The sequence below is a fragment of the Rutilus rutilus genome, assembly GCF_951802725.1.
Source record: "Rutilus rutilus genome assembly, chromosome: 22".
NCBI lineage: Eukaryota > Metazoa > Chordata > Actinopteri > Cypriniformes > Leuciscidae > Rutilus > Rutilus rutilus.
The window spans coordinates 8,664,450-8,680,436 of NC_140227.1; the positions used below are offsets into that span (position 1 = coordinate 8,664,450).

The following is a 15,987-nucleotide window of genomic DNA, read 5'->3' on the forward strand; positions in this document are numbered from 1 at the left end:
AGTACTCTCCACGATCATAGGGTCCCGCAAACTTCTGAATGATGGTGTCCTTAACCGTTTTCCTACGAGGACATTTTCATTGTACAGTATACATAAATGACACATAACATGTATCACGTCCTATGGCATGTCTAAAAGTTTTGCACTTTGTTTGCATGTCTAAAAGGTTTGCATTTACCATGCAGCGTCAAATGCCACGTTTGCGTGAGTGTTGTAGCGCCATCTTGCATAAACAGAAGTGCAGAAGAATCTGTCCTTTGCCTCCGTCAGAGTGGTGAAACGGTCCTTCAGGAAGCCCTGAAATCCAGACTGAGTAGTCTTCAGTACTTTCATATCTCTTAGACCGCTGTGGACCACTGGAGTCACTGAGAAAAATACAATTAAACAAAAATTTGCTCAAACACAACAACAATTTTCTTTCCCCTTATAGTTTACTTCTGAATGAAAATTTCCTGATAATTTACTCACCCCCACATCATCCAAGATATTCATGTCTTTCTTCAGTCGAAAAGAAATTAAGGTTTTTGAGGAAAACATTCCAGGATTTTTCTCCATATAGTGGATTTTAATGGGGTACAACAGTTTGACAACCAAATTGCAGTTTTAATGCAGCTTAATTTGGACCTTCAACCCATTGGTTCCCGTTAGTCCACTATGGAGAAAATCCTGGAATATTTTCCTCAAAAACCTTAATTTCTTTTCGACTGAAGAAAGAAAGAAAGAAAGAAAGAAATTAACATCTTGGATGACGTGGGGTTGAGTAAATTATCAGAAAATTTTAATTCTGAAGTGAACTACTCCTTTAATTGTTTTCCTTCAGACCACCATCACTAGTTCAGAATCTGATTTTTACTCACTACTCAGATGTTGTTCGACCTCACAGAAGCGGCAGGCCTCAGGGCAGAGGACAAAAGCATGTGTGTGCTCAACTCCATTCTGTTAAACACATTCATAATATTTTAATCGACTATAGGATACTGGTCACTTTAATGTATTTCAAACCAATTGATTTAATAAGAATCAGTCATATAAATCAAACATTTATCATACAAAATGATGTATGAAGTTCCATTTAAGTTTATACAGGCGTAGTTACAGATGTTGCCTATTCACATTGCAGTATATACTGTGAATATTGTTAACTTTTGTATAATACATTGCTTGTGATGTTCCTCATTTGTAAGCCGTTTTAATAAAACTAACTGACTAAATGATTAAATATACAGTATATATACAAATATCTCATTTGTTTTTGAAAGCCACTGCATATATTCTGCTTTAGCGGTAACACAACACCTTTTCCAGTCTCTTCCAGGGAACTTCATCAATGTTGACCCTCACTCTTGTGACATGATTGAATGCTGTGAGGAAATGTTCACAAATATCCAGGGCAAAGCCCTCAAGGGTCTTGACCTGCAAGACAAGAAATATTCTTATACATTGCTTAAACCAACTACATTGCTTAAAACAACTAAACATCAGCTGTTTAACTAAGATGATTAAGTTGATTTAATAACCAATTCATGAAACACTTGAAATCACTGTTGATTTATTGAAACTAATGCTAGTTTGCATTCATTATAAAAAGTAAAAAACATTTAAACATAGAGCTTTCTACCTGAACTGACCGTGAATTATTTTGATTAACATAGGCCTATATATACAAAAATAATCTATTAGTGTATTATAAGTGTATAAATGAAATTATTTTATTTTTATTTTTATTTGGGGGGATAATTAATGTAGCTATAAATCAAATCACTTATAAGAGAAAAATGAAACAAATAAAAAGACCTACTCCTTTTATTTTGGCGAGAGCATGGACAGTGTTTTTGATTGTATCAGTGGGGATGATATCAGAGTTGTCTCCAGTTAGATAGTCTTTTTGGGTCTTCAGGGTTAACTGAACATCTGCAATCAGCTCAGTAATGTGGTGATGAGATCCTTCACGACGGATGTGAAGAACTTTAACCGTGTTCTTCCCATAGCCCGTCCTCACAAACTCCACATTCTACACAAGACACATTACAAAATAATACTGTATAAAAGCTTTTTTTTTTTCTTTTTTTTTTTTAAGAGGCTAGCATGACACATCCACACATCTACAGTATGAATGAAAATTAAATGTATTTACCTGATTTGAGGTAGTGGCCATGACTGTAAATGGAGTTACTGCAAACTACACCAGTGGTTGGAGGAGGTTTTTGAAGTTGGCACCAGTTTTATTGTTTTGTAATGGGTCCAAATGATCAATGATCTTCCCCACCTCCATAATCCATACAGAGATTCTGATTTGCTGAGAACCCTCCAAAACAAGCCACCTCTCTCCTCTACCTCTGTCCTTCTCAATTTACTCAGTGACCACAGTCACGTCCTTCTCCACCCCATCCATAACCCAGCATTTCATCTGGCCAACAGTTACTGCTCCCTTAACCACCCCTCAACCAAAGTTCAACAAATTTTTCGAGGAACAAGAGAAAATCAGGCCTGAGCTGGTAATATCTTAGTGTCAACGGAGTGTTTTAGGAACAGGAAATCTCTGCGAGATTTTAGCTGTGCAATTCAGAGACAGAGTAGCATAAGCCAAGAGAACCTGTATATGTTGTGTTGTCTTATGCCAACAGCCTAAATAAATTCTACTCGGTGACAAATAAAAGTATTCTGATTATTTTTATGATATAGGTGTGATATATAGATATATGTATCACTTAATATTCAACAATATTATTGATCTGCCTGCATAGACACCATTATATGAGAATTGAACTGAGCTGGATGATGAAATCACTGTTTTCTCCAGAGTGGCTATATAACTGAACTGAAATTTAAATTTAAATTAATTTTTTTACAACAAAAAGGAACCATCACTGAACTCACTCAACCTGGACTATGACACTATTTTCTTCTAGATCTGCTGTACAGCAGAAACAAACTTTGTTGCATTATGTTCCTGTCATCACTGTAAAGCTGCTTTGAAACAATCTGCATTGTAAACAGCGCTATATCAATAAAGGTGACTTGACATGTCTATAGAGCTGGTAAGTCCCGCCCCTTCCGCTAACCCCTTGACCTCTAGGTTGAAAAATCGTCAATGCAAGTGAATGGGAGAAAATAATTATTTTCTGGTCCCGTTTGAATTGTGCCATGAAATGTTGTCTGTGAATTTTTTATATAATCTTTCGTGTGAAGAATGCTACAATTTAGCGGGTAGAAGTTTGATACGGTTAGACTTTGTGTGAGAGCACTTTGTGGACTACAACTCTTCGCTGCTTTCGACGCGTTTGAAACGTCACAACCACTCGCACACGGACACTAGCTCACGGATCCCGCTAAACATGGCTGTGTCTTTGGTGCACTTCACCGCCTTATTTCAGGGAGAGGACAAAATCGTTGAGGTTGGCGAAAACCACGGGTAAGTCAACTTTATGGGGTGACGTCACATAGGCGACATGTAGTCTTTCTCGTTATGTCTTTTCCACAACTACTAGCCGAAGAATCATACCATATACTGTCAAACTCGTAACATGAAAAATTATATAAAAAATTCACAGACAACATGTTCACATTCATGGCACAATTCAAACGGGACCAGAAAATAATTATTTTCTCCCATTCACTTGCATTGGCGATTTTTCAACCTAGAGGTCCAGCGGGGTTTTACGGAAGGGGCGGGACTTACCAGCTCTATAGGCCTTAGACCTACCTTTGTTTGAGGGCGAGCCAAAGTAGCCAGCAGGCAGACGGTCATTATGCAAATATGTCACATGGGGATGTATACATCACAGAATTAATGGCAGGAATACAAAGCATCTGAAGAAAGTGTTTTGTTGGATTAATTAACTGTCTTTGTGTGGACTTTGTGCTTTGTAACTTTGCAAGCAAAAACAGCTATTACACTCAAAACAAGGCAAAATTTGTCTAAGCTTTAATAAACTGTTCCATTTATATATATAAATATGCATATATATAGGCTATATATATATATATATATATTTACAAATTGTTTATATATTTATATATATATATTATATTATTCATTTAATTAATGCACAAAATAATAAATAATAAGTAGAGGGGTAGGCTATCAACAAAATCACTTAACATTAATTTACACAGTTTAGTGATAAATTCTAGATTTCTAAACAGTCTGATTTCTGATTCTACATTTCTAAACAAACAGATTTTCCCAGTCTCTTCCATATGCAGAGAAAACTAAGACTGCTTCTCTGTCTCTAGATTACAGCTGCCTAATATCGGTCATGAGACAAACTTCCTCTTTCTTAAATTAGGATAGCTGTTTAGATTTCTCAGCTCGACAGAATACGACTGAAAACGTCATTCTCTGTTGTAGTTTAAACAGGAAATGTTTGGTTCGCTTTGAATAACAGACTGAAATGTCCATGTTGTTTCAACTCTGTGTGTGTATCTTGTTGTTTTTGATCGGTTTCTCAGAGGCAGTGATATCCTGCTTAAATGAGAATGGTCAGCCGGTTGACTGGTAGGTTCAAATCTTTGCTTTCGGGTTTAGGCTTAGTTTATGATAACTCATTTGAAAGTCGCTGTTGACATTAATCTTAGCTATGCTCTGTAAAGTGTTATGTACAGCAATGTTTAACTACTCTTTGCTATTGTAACTCTCTTATATTATTTTAAAAGGTTTATTATTTACAAACTTCCCATTTACAAGATGGATGTTAAGGGAAGTGGAGTAGATTACATGTATCTGGATCCGTCCGTCATGGATTTTCAGATGAGTAAACATATAATCAACAGCAGCAAAGGAGCTTTAGGCAGAACATTGACACAGCTTTACTCTGGATATACAGTAAGAAGCTCTTTGAATACTATCATTGCTCCTTGTTGTTCCTAAGGATTGTTTCAAATGTTTATTAAGAGGCACTTCAAATCTTTTAATTCTTTCACTCTAGTTATACTGTATTGCGCATTAATAACACTGTAATGACACAGTACTGCACACAGATTACTGTACTTTTACTTTTCAGTCCAACAGCTCAGTCTATATGCTTTACAATGACGCGCCACCAGAACTGAAGTACCCAAGCAAGTATGGACATACAAAAGGTAATTTTGTGTGAATACTCACTAATAACATGCGTTAGGGTGGCAACAGATAGAATATATACACTAGTACCATTCAAAGATTTGGGGTCGGTAAGATTTGTTTTTGTTGAAAGAAGTGTATTATACCTAAAATACAGTAAAAAATAAATAAATAAACATTGTGTTTGAACTGTTTTCTATTTTAGAATGTAATTTATTCCTGTGATGGCAAAGCTGAATTGTCAGCAGCCATTACTTCAGTCTTCAGTGTCACATGATCCTTTAGAAATCATTCTAATATGCATTCTAATAAACAATCATTTTTATTATCTGTCAGGATTTTGTTTTTGTTTCTGTTCTGTTTCCCTGTCATATGTTCCCTGAAATAGTTTCCTATAAGCTGCATCCCAATTCAGAGACTGCATTCTTCAAAGGCCGCATTCGAAGGGCGATTGCGTCATCGCTGCACGACAAAGGCTGTCCCAATTCGAAGGCTCCTTTAAATGCGTCCTTTGTTTCACATGAAATTAAGGATACAACAGATGAATCCTTGGTGGCCTTACCTACCTCAGAATTCATTGCACACCAGTGACGACATCATTTTTATTTATTTTTTATTGCCAAATCACACTTTTAAATGTAATATTGGGTTTCAGCTTACTCAAACATCTAATGATACAAATGTAAAAAATAAATAAAATAAAAACTTTAAAGTGGTTCAAATGTTGACTTATATCTTACTAAGATGCGATCAAACTTTATATAGTTTGTACTATTTATTATATACAGAGATGGACCAAGGTGAACATATTTAGACAGCTTGTGAACCCTGTTTTGTTTTCAGATAGTTTAATGTAACTTTCAAATAAAGTCACGTACAAACGTTACAGTCACTCTGTCGCAGTTGCTAGGCGACAAGAACAGTCCTCCGTAGGATAGACCGTCCCATTTAACAACGCTCTGCCCGACCTTCAAGTCCTTCGAAGGATGCAGCCTCTGAATTGGGACACAGCTCTAGTGTGTGCCAGTTTATTACTGATTTTGTTCATCTGTTGTTCTATTAGCTAACTCGGTTATTTAAGCTCTGTGTTTCCTCAGTTCCTTTGTTCAGTATTGTTTATGTATACGTTTAAGTGCTTGTTATCTATGCGATCCCCATGTGTTTTTTGTGTTAATTATATTAAAGACTGTTCTTATACTCTGTTGTCGTGCACAGCCACAACACCGTTCCATTATCAATGTAAAAACTGTTTTACTGCTTAATATATTTGTGTAAACCATGATTTTTTTTTAAATCTTTGATGAATAGAAAGTTTCAAATAACAGCATTTATTTGAAATGGAAATCTTTTGTAACAATGTAAATGTTAAAATTAGTCAATGCAAATTTCAAATACTTGGTCAGGGTATGCTGTAAAAGTTTGCAGCACACTTTCAGAAACTCTCCACCTTCCTCAGCTCCACCTGCATAGATCTGCTATTGGTAATTCATGTATGCTAAATGCTATATTGTACAGCTGCAGCACTTGCTCACAGCAGCATGTCTACGTATGTATTGGCAGTAGAAAATCCCATACATGCTTTGCAGCAGCAGCATAGCAGATCTTCCACCAAGACCAAACATATTCACATCGTCATATCCATACCATGCCAAACACTATGAAAGTTGTCATGACATAAAGATTCTTACTCATCACATAGCTACTCTCAAAACCAACATAAGTAACTCAATAAAAACCCAGGCAACATGAGCTTAAATACTCCAGTCCAGCCCAATCCAATAAAACTTAAATCCAAATTCAATTCTTTCTCTTTTGTTTTTCTAACATTAAAATAGTAGGTTTCTGATTTGCTTGGTCCATGTGTGTAATCAGTTATGGATAAGCAAGGTTTCATGATGAAACTTGTATCCAACTGCATGATGATTTATGACTAACTGTATTGCCGTATATGATTTCTGCAGGAGTGCTGATGTTTGACCAGTCTCAGGGATTTTGGCTCACACACAGTGTTCCTCATTTTCCTCCATTTCCAGAGAGAAATTACAGTTACCCATCTACAGGAAAATACTACGGCCAGACTCTGCTCTGTATTACATACAACTATACACAGTTCCCTCAAATATGTGAGCACATACTATGCTTATTGTATAAGATTAGTTTGATTTAAAAAGTGGTATATTTTAGTGCTCACAATTCTGAAATAAGTATTCCTCTCTCTTAACAGCATGGCAGTTAGCATATCTTAATCCACGTATGTATAACTGCTCTGTCCCTGGGGTATTTCGCCAAGATATTGCTGTAATGGCACAAATTTGTGATGGTAAAACACCAGCCTTAAAAAACAGGAGGAGTCTGCAGAAGCTGAAATCAGTTGGAGGACAAACTTTTTTCAGTTTTGCCAAATCACACAACTATGTGGATGGTGAGAGCTCTTAAATTCAAAAACTCTTCTGCATATTTAGACCGGTGGCCCAACATAGGAGTTTATTGACTTTACATTATTCCAAAGTACATCACTGTGCTTAAGCAACTATTTACATTGATTATGTAAGCATGTACAAGACTCAAGTTCAACATTTTAAATTTTTTCTGAAGTTTATTTTCTTTCATACATTTGTATAGTATATTACTACAACGTTGCATGGTATTTTTTTACTACTACTAACCATAATGATATACACACAGAAATATGTTGAAAGATATTTGCATATAAACAAAGCTGCAAATAAACAATATAAACCATATACTGTAGGTCTATTTAATACTTTTATATTTTAACTAAACTTAAACTTAACCTAAGAAAATTCTGAAAAGAGGAAACGCAATAAATCCGAGATAAAGTATAATGCAACACTTTTGTTGTAAAATCAATCTTACTGGTCACAAATAATATGTCATAACATTAGTTTACGGCAAACCATAGAATAAAAATAAAAAATACTGTACTGTACTGTAAAATTAATTATGGTAGTTGTTTAACTGTATATTAAATTACAATGTGCTTACAGTAGTGTAAAGTTAACCACATAAGCATATATTTGCAACTAAATCTGATACAAGTTAATGTGCCCCTATTATGGTTTTTCGAATATTCCCTTTCATGCACAATAAATAAAGTTATTGTCTCCTAACAGAAAGAATCGACTCTGAACCGCCTTTACGAGTCGTTTTTCTTTCGAATCCTACTGCTTTCAATTTCTATGTCACTAAAAGATAATTTTGCATAATGCTTGTCTATGTTGTACGCTGTCCGCCCGCGAACAACTTGACCAGCCCACAACAAGTCACTTAACTGACGACTGCTTATCAAATCTAGCAGGAGTTCAATGCGGGATTCGTGAAATGCTTGCTCTAGAAAGATGGGTCAGTACCCAGTTTATTTGGACCAACTTGCTCCTCAGAATCACAACCTGTATGAATAATCATTGATGTATATATTTTCTACCTGGTGTTCAAAATACGCAGTTTTGAGTTTTATATTGTGTATGTTTTGGCTAACCAGCTAACTCAGGTTATTACTGTCTTACTGTAATATTTCTGCTAAGCAGCTGTGGGCCACTATTACCTAAAACTGTCTTTTAATGCAGATTGTCTGTCGTTCTTACTACTTTGAGTAAAGATAAAGAATGGAGCAAGATTTGTTTTACCAATGTTTGTTACATCAGTCATTTACGTTAGTGCTGAGCGAACATATGCACCGATATTGATATAGTTCCCGCATGTGCACCGCAAAAATTTTTAAATATACACATCGACTTGTTAATACTGATGGTGAGGATTTACAGTTGCAACATCTCATAATGTACTTCAAACTGAGTAGCGTATCATTGAGAAACTTCCTGCTCAAGTCGTCCTTGCGATGGAGGTTCGGATTGAATAACTAGTTCTTCCAATGTTTCATCATCGGACTCGCGCTCGAATTGATATGGTAAAATCGACGTCATTGTTACTGTATAGTGTGTACAATAGCTGAGCTTTAGCCTCCAGACAGAGCTGACGTTCAGTTATGGTAATGGAGACTGATTCATCCATCAAGTCGTTTGAGAATCATTGAAAAATATGGTGATGTGTAATGTATATTATGAGAAAATTTAAGTTTTTTTTATTTTTTTTACTTTTGATGCATGTAAACCTGTTATAGGAGACCTCCAAAACAAAATTAGGAGACATTAAAATACCATAATAGGGGCACTTTAAAAAAATGAAATAAGAGGTCTAATAGTGTCACGTATGGTTGTAGTAGTAATGCCTGCGCACGACAAAAGAAGTAGAGTACAAACACAGTCTTTATTAAATCCACAATGGAAAATGGAAAACTCAGGAGATCGCAAGAGAAATTGTAAACACAGCACTTTACACTTAGGGTATGCTAACACGACGACGATGAATTCAAAACAGACAACAGCGTTGTCAAAGCGATCACCGCTTACACGGATCTGCAAATACGACTAAAAATGCTGTTTTATGCATACCAGGCCAGTAGTTGGCGATTTCACTTTGTAAAAAGAAACCCCACACCTACAGTATAGACTGAGCGCGTAATATGCATGCGCATGGTGTCACGTTTTTGTTGTTTACATGGAGACAGTAAAGGTGTCGTTTTCAAAACCTTGAACTTTGAAAAACATTTTCAAAAGCTTACGTTTTCAGAACCTCAAAACTCTGTTGTCGTGTAAATAAACGCCCAAAACACATGAAAAGTTTTTTGTTTTTAGTTGAAAATGGTGTTGTGTAAACACACTTAAAAACAGAACAGGTGTGTAGAACTAATTAACAGCCAAGGAAACCAACTAGGGAACACAAGGAAACCAGAACAGGGAAAACAGAACCAAAACACAATGAAACTAAACCAAAACAGAACATACATGTTACAAATCGATACAGACATTTTTAAACTAATACTAATACTCATGAGGTTATGTTTTCCATGCAATAGCCATGAATGAGAACTGAGACTTTCAAGCTTAAACAGAAGCCTTGATTGCTTTCAAAAATATAAAAATGTCTTTATGATTTTGGTCTGTATCTTAACCAAACTGAACCACTTCAGTAGATTTGAAGAATAGCAAGTAGCATGGACTACTTTTAGAATACATTTATGAAGCATGAATGCTTCAGTCCCATTGCAAAGGAAAGAAAAACAGACAGTCTTCAAAATTTCTCCTTTTATGTTTCACTGAAGCAAGGCTTACAAGGTAACATTTAAATAGGCTACTTAAAACTTTTATTTGTAATGAATTATAAAGGTATTTATATGTTATAATGCATTATATATTTTCATAAATAATTGTAACCAGAGTTAAAATGCATCATAATATTTGCAGATTCCTTGTTGCATTCCTTGATTGTCAGAAGGTGTTCAGTAAATAGATAATTATTATTATAATGTATTGTAACTGTGGTTTCAATTATTATACATAGACTATACAATGCATTATAATGTGAATTACAAAGCATAATTAATGCATTAAAGTACTTGTATAATGCATTATATTTAAAGGTTTTAAGTAAAGTGTTACCATTTACATTATGAGGGTAAATAATGACAGAATTTTTGGGCTAACTATTATTTTAGCATAAATAAAATGTTTTAGGATAATAAGACACTAATTCCGTGCTAAATGCTAAACACTCTCTACAGATATTTACACAGGTTGGGTGGCTCAAGCATTGGGGACAGATCTGCTCGTGGAATCGTGGCTGCACCAGGCACATCAACTCCCTTCTAACTGCTCACTTCCCCGGCACGTGATGAACATTAACAGAGTTTGTCTCCCTGGACCTCAGATGTTCAGAAGCTATGAGGATCATTCTAAGTGGTGTGTGTCCTATGCTTTCAAAGACCAGTGGATATGTATGGGGGACTTGAACAGAGACAGTGGTCAGGCTGGCAGAGGTGGTGGGCTAATATGTTCTCAAAACTCAATAATTTATAAAGCTTTCCGTCAGGCCATGGCCGGGTATAAACACTGCTGAAAAATACCTTCAGTAGATTGAACCAGCTCTGGACTTTGGAGCATGCATTAATATATGACAGGGGTTTTGACTTGAACCCAGATGTAATTATGAAAGTTGCTAAGAAAATATAATGGTAAATTTGATTAGATGAGGATGGTGGTTTTTGAGGTGGTATAGTCTCCAAAAAAAATAAACAAAATATGTGACTATAAATGTTACAATTCCTGTCTTGTGTCCCCTTTTGTGTTTAAGGACTCTTATTTTGAAGTGCATTTTCAATTCCTATTATTACTGGTGTTCACTTCCTGGTATAAACTAGTGTTTAGTTTGTTTTCATAGCTGCCTGTTACATTTCCATAGCAATGCATTACCCTTACCTGTCCCTTGTTAACCCCATATTATCCAGTGCTACCCTTGTTCAGTGTCTGGTGTTGTCCTTATGTGGGTGGATGGATAGATGGATGGATGAGACATTTATATAGCGCTTTCATATGTACTACTGTACACCCAAAGCACTTTACAATCATGTCAGGGGTCTCTCCTCAACCACCACCAGTGTGCAGCATCCACTTGAATGATGCAATGGCAGCCACAGTACAACAGCGCCAGTGCGCTCACCACACAACAACTATAGGTGGAGAGGAGAGAGAGTGATAGAGCCAATTCAGTGGATGGGGATTATTAGGAGGCCATGATTGGTGAGGGCCAATGGGGGCAATTTGGCCAGAACACTGGTGTTACATGCTACTCTTTTACAAGAAGTGCCATCGGATTTTTAATGATCAGAAAGTCAGGACCCGTCACTTTACTGGGTTATCAGGACCTACACAGACCACAGGGTGAGCACCCCCTGCTGGCCTCACTAACACCTCTTCCAGCAGCAACCTAGTTTTCCAAGGAGGTCTCCCATCCAGGTACTAACCAGGCTCAACTCTGCTTAGCTTCAGTGGGCAACCAGTCTTGGGCTACAGGGTGATATGGCTGTGGTATGAGTGTAATGTTTTAATGTTTAATGTTGCCTTGCTCCGTGAATAGATTTACTCTAGTTTTACCCACTGGCCTGTGCCTGAATTTACTTTTTTATGTTTGTTAATAAATGTATTTTTGTTGCAACTGGATCTGACTCACGTTTTTCTGAAACACCCCGCGTTAGAACACCAGACCACAATTCATCCTTTGCCAGGAGTTTGACTGGCAGGCGATCTGACCAATTATAGCGCCAAATTCGCCATTTTGTCCGACAAAGCAGACAGGAGAGTTAATAGATTAACGTCGGTAGACTTGAACTTGAAAAATAGTGTGTATTGACGCCTTTCTGCGGTTGAAACAACATTTTAATGTATTATATTTTCCAAATATTTTCAATGACATTTAAATCTAAGGACTGTACAGGCCACTCAAGAATAATAATAATAATAATTCATTACATTTATATAGCGCTTTTCTAGGTTCTCAAAGCGCTTTACATGGAAGGGGGGATATTGCGCCAGAACGCCTTTATATAGAGACTAGATGCCCTATTGGCCGCTGGGCACTGAGAAATGCGGCCGCCATCTTAAACCGGTCGTACTCCTAGTTTCGTTGCATGGCAGCAGTAGATGCCAGAGAGCAGTGAGGAGCATTTTTCCTGTTCTAATCGGCGGACCATCGCAAATAGAGCCCGGGGGATTACTTTTAACATGACCGTACTATTGGTTGTATTTTGTGAATAGAATATTACCAGATAATTGAGAAGGAGCAAGGATCTTTGATATTACTGTACTGAAATCGTAGCTAGGCTATGTTTACTGCACCAGCCGATGTTCACCCGGCATGGAGAGGTGGGGTAAAGTAATAATTACAAGAGCTTCTCGGTTATTTTAGTCCCGTCCTAATGTGCCATCTCAGTAATCATTACGGACAATGTCAGTAAAGATTACGGCGACTTTTACCTTCTGTAAAAAGGTCCGGGAAAATAACCTCAGGTAACGTATATTAATAGACGTGCGAATAGACCCTCTTTAAATCAAGTAATTTCGAGTTTAAAAGTAGTTTCCTGTGGTTATTTGTATTAAGTATTGAGACGCTTGAAAAGGCATTCAGTTGCTTTCTAGACACTGAGAGAAGTCTCCCCCAAGTGTTTTCCACATAGGCTACCATTCAGATGAGAAAGAAGTTCGAAAGCACTTGTAGAGGCACGAAACTTACTTTTAGCGTTAGGTAAGTGCCTATTACCAACATAATCCAAACTGAAGTTAATTCATACATTGTTCGATCGGACATAACTGTTTTATATATATATATAAATATAGGTTATTTGTGTTTGCGCACGTGATATCAGGAAGCAATGTAATACCAGAGCCCGTCTACGGAGAGCCTGTCCACTCCCTATTAAGCCCTATTGTACCGAATTTTGGTTGTAGTACCACCAGAGTTCCACTGGGGGCGCTCGCCATGAGTGCAAAATGAATGGGAGTCAATGGGGCTAGACGGCTAAATTTGTCTCTTTCACCCGATTGCCGTTGAGAAATCTCAGATGTGATTGTAGATTTTGCAAGTTCAACATGGGTTTTAGGTCGAAAGTTGAATGAACGAGTACTTATGTCGTTTTGATTTCTTACAGGTTGAGTTGTTGTTGCCCATAACACGCTAGCATTCTGCTAATGACGTCAGCATTCTGACGTCATTGACATTTTGAAAGACTTTTTAAAGCAAATAAGTGACTCTAAAAAATCTAACACCCAGCAATGTGTAATTTCTTTGCATCTCCTTTCGAATACAACATTCAAATTACTAGACAAAAAATTATATCCTGAGAAAAGTGGATTTTGAGGGGTATACCGCCATTGACCTCCATTCATTCTGCACTCGTCCTGTGAGCGCCCTCATATGGAATCAGAGTGGAACTGCAACCAGTTCAGAAGCCGGAAGTGTAGTGAGAGTGAAACTTCTCGCCATATTAGACATTCTCTGGTAATACACACGTTTCTTCAACTTATTAAAATATTTTACTTTACTGCAACTATCTGTTTCTGCTTCTTTATCATATTTATAGTGTGTGATTTATAAAATACCTTATATCCTACATCACATATTTTGATTTTGGACGTCTGGTCACCTTATATCTTATTTCAGAATATTATATTACTGTTAAGCCTACTATGAATATTAAAATACGCCGAACCATGTGTCCTGTATCATAGCAACATGAATGACATTTGCAGAAAAAAACCCCGCGTGAAAATCAGTTCGGTATTCAGTGAGATATGATTAATTAAATGCGCTGACAGCTCATTGCACCTGCCATACAGATTACACTGAGTGGAGCAGGTGACCGGTCTAAGATGGCGGCCCCACGGCTCGACCGCGGCAGTAGGCAGTAGCGGTCGATAGGGCGTCTATCTATATATGTCTAGGAATTCAAAGGCTGCACACTTCGGAGGTCGCATTTGAAGGCCGATTGCGTCACCGCGGCGCGATGAAGGCTGTCCGAATTCAATTCTGCATCCTCCGAAGTCCGTATTCGAAGGCCGGTTGCGTCATCGCTGCGCGACGAAGGCTAAAGCGACGCCAAATGCACCCTTCGTTACCCCGTGAAAGGAAGGATACATAAATGGACACTTAGCGGACTATCTTACCCTATTCTACCCCATAAGTCATCGCGCGCCGGTGACGACAGCATTTTTATTTAAAAAAAAACAAATGACGGCCTAGTAGGGATGGGGAAATGAAGCCTCATGAATCACTGAGGCTTTCCCCTGACTGTTCCGGGAAAAGATTCAAAGCTTCGAGAGTGTCGAGAACAGCGCTGAGAACAGCGCCATCTGGCTCTTATTTAAAATAAAGCAGCCAGAAGCCTGTGTTAGAAGCTCTGGCAGATGAAGCAACCACAACACACTCCATAGTTTCAATGTTATGTGCACAAATAAAAGCCTTACATGTTTGTGTTTGATTGGTTCATTAAAAAAAAATCATTTTCCCATTAAAGTGTGACAATAAAATATAATAGCTTATAAGCTTATATGATTCAATAAAATTTAATGTAGGCCTACTCTCTCTCTCTCTCTCTCTCTCTCTCTCTCTCTTTCTACACACACACACACACACAATGAATAAGGACATTGTCTGATAGGATCATCTGTTATTAAATGTCAATATCAATAATTGTAAATATCAACCAGACTGAGGCAACAATGACTCGTTAAATACGATCTGAAGTTCGAGCCTTCTGACACCCGAAGCGAAACACGCACGTGACTGGACAGAAAGTGAGGCTTCGTTTGTCATCGATCACGTGACTCTAGTAAACCAATACACGCCTCGATACGGGGCTTCACTAGAAAATAGGCTTGTTTGAGATGCGCCTTGCCTCGCCTGAAATGTAGTCGAGAGTAGGCGGCTGCAGTGAGAGGAGGAGTGAAAAAAGCGCAGGCAAGCCGGACAGATCTCTCTTCTCGTAGTGGATCTGACACCTGCGAGATCAAAGATGGATATCGCGGGATTCACGCTCGTGCACAGTGTTGCTAATAAACTGGATGTAATTCAATTTATGTTGCTTTTATATGAAAATAAATAAAATGAACAAGACACCCAAAGTACTTGTTATTTAATTCCATTCCAAATACATGTTTATCAATATTTTTTTCTTTAATACAGACATATGTGTTTTTATTTATTTATTTTTTATAAAAATTAAATTGCATAACCCATAGAGATCGCACTGTTAGATAGTTTGGGAATATTCACACATAACGTATACACATAAAACATGATATCAGAGTTTTAAAATCAAACATTTTAAAAGAGAACAATACATCATGGTTGTTTAAACCAATGAACATTAAGCTGTGTCGTCAGCAAGTCGTTTCCCATCATGCTTTTGATCTATGGAAGGCCAAAAGGGCCAAAACGTGTGAAACTGTCGTACGTTTTGGACCTTTTGGCCTTCCATATTGATCAGCGCAGTCGGTGGAGAGCAACTGCGCTCG

At 37.3% G+C, this 15,987-nt stretch overlaps 2 protein-coding genes across 2 annotated transcripts in view; one reads left to right on the plus strand and one right to left on the minus strand.

The window, feature by feature from the left end:
- Nucleotides 1–2,283, minus strand: part of LOC311282093 (tubulin polyglutamylase TTLL7-like) — a 164,438-nt gene extending 162,155 nt beyond the window's left edge. Inside the window, exons 1-3 of the mRNA XM_084395657.1 lie at nt 2,135–2,283; nt 1,799–2,011; nt 1,297–1,413 (exon numbers count right to left, since the gene is read on the minus strand). Of these exons, the coding sequence (XP_084251783.1) occupies nt 1,297–1,413; nt 1,799–2,011; nt 2,135–2,155 (351 nt within the window). The 5' untranslated portion in view covers nt 2,156–2,283. The remainder of the gene's footprint in view (nt 1–1,296; nt 1,414–1,798; nt 2,012–2,134) is intronic.
- A 1,978-nt stretch (nt 2,284–4,261) lies between these two features.
- dnase2b (deoxyribonuclease II beta) lies at nt 4,262–12,138 on the plus strand. The gene is made up of 6 exons (XM_084395755.1): nt 4,262–4,498; nt 4,657–4,825; nt 5,004–5,082; nt 7,024–7,185; nt 7,287–7,484; nt 10,704–12,138. Exons 1-6 carry the CDS (start codon nt 4,395–4,397, stop codon nt 11,036–11,038), a joined length of 1,047 nt encoding a protein of 348 aa, XP_084251881.1. The 5' UTR covers nt 4,262–4,394; the 3' UTR covers nt 11,039–12,138.
- The last annotated feature ends 3,849 nt before the right edge of the window (nt 12,139–15,987 follow it).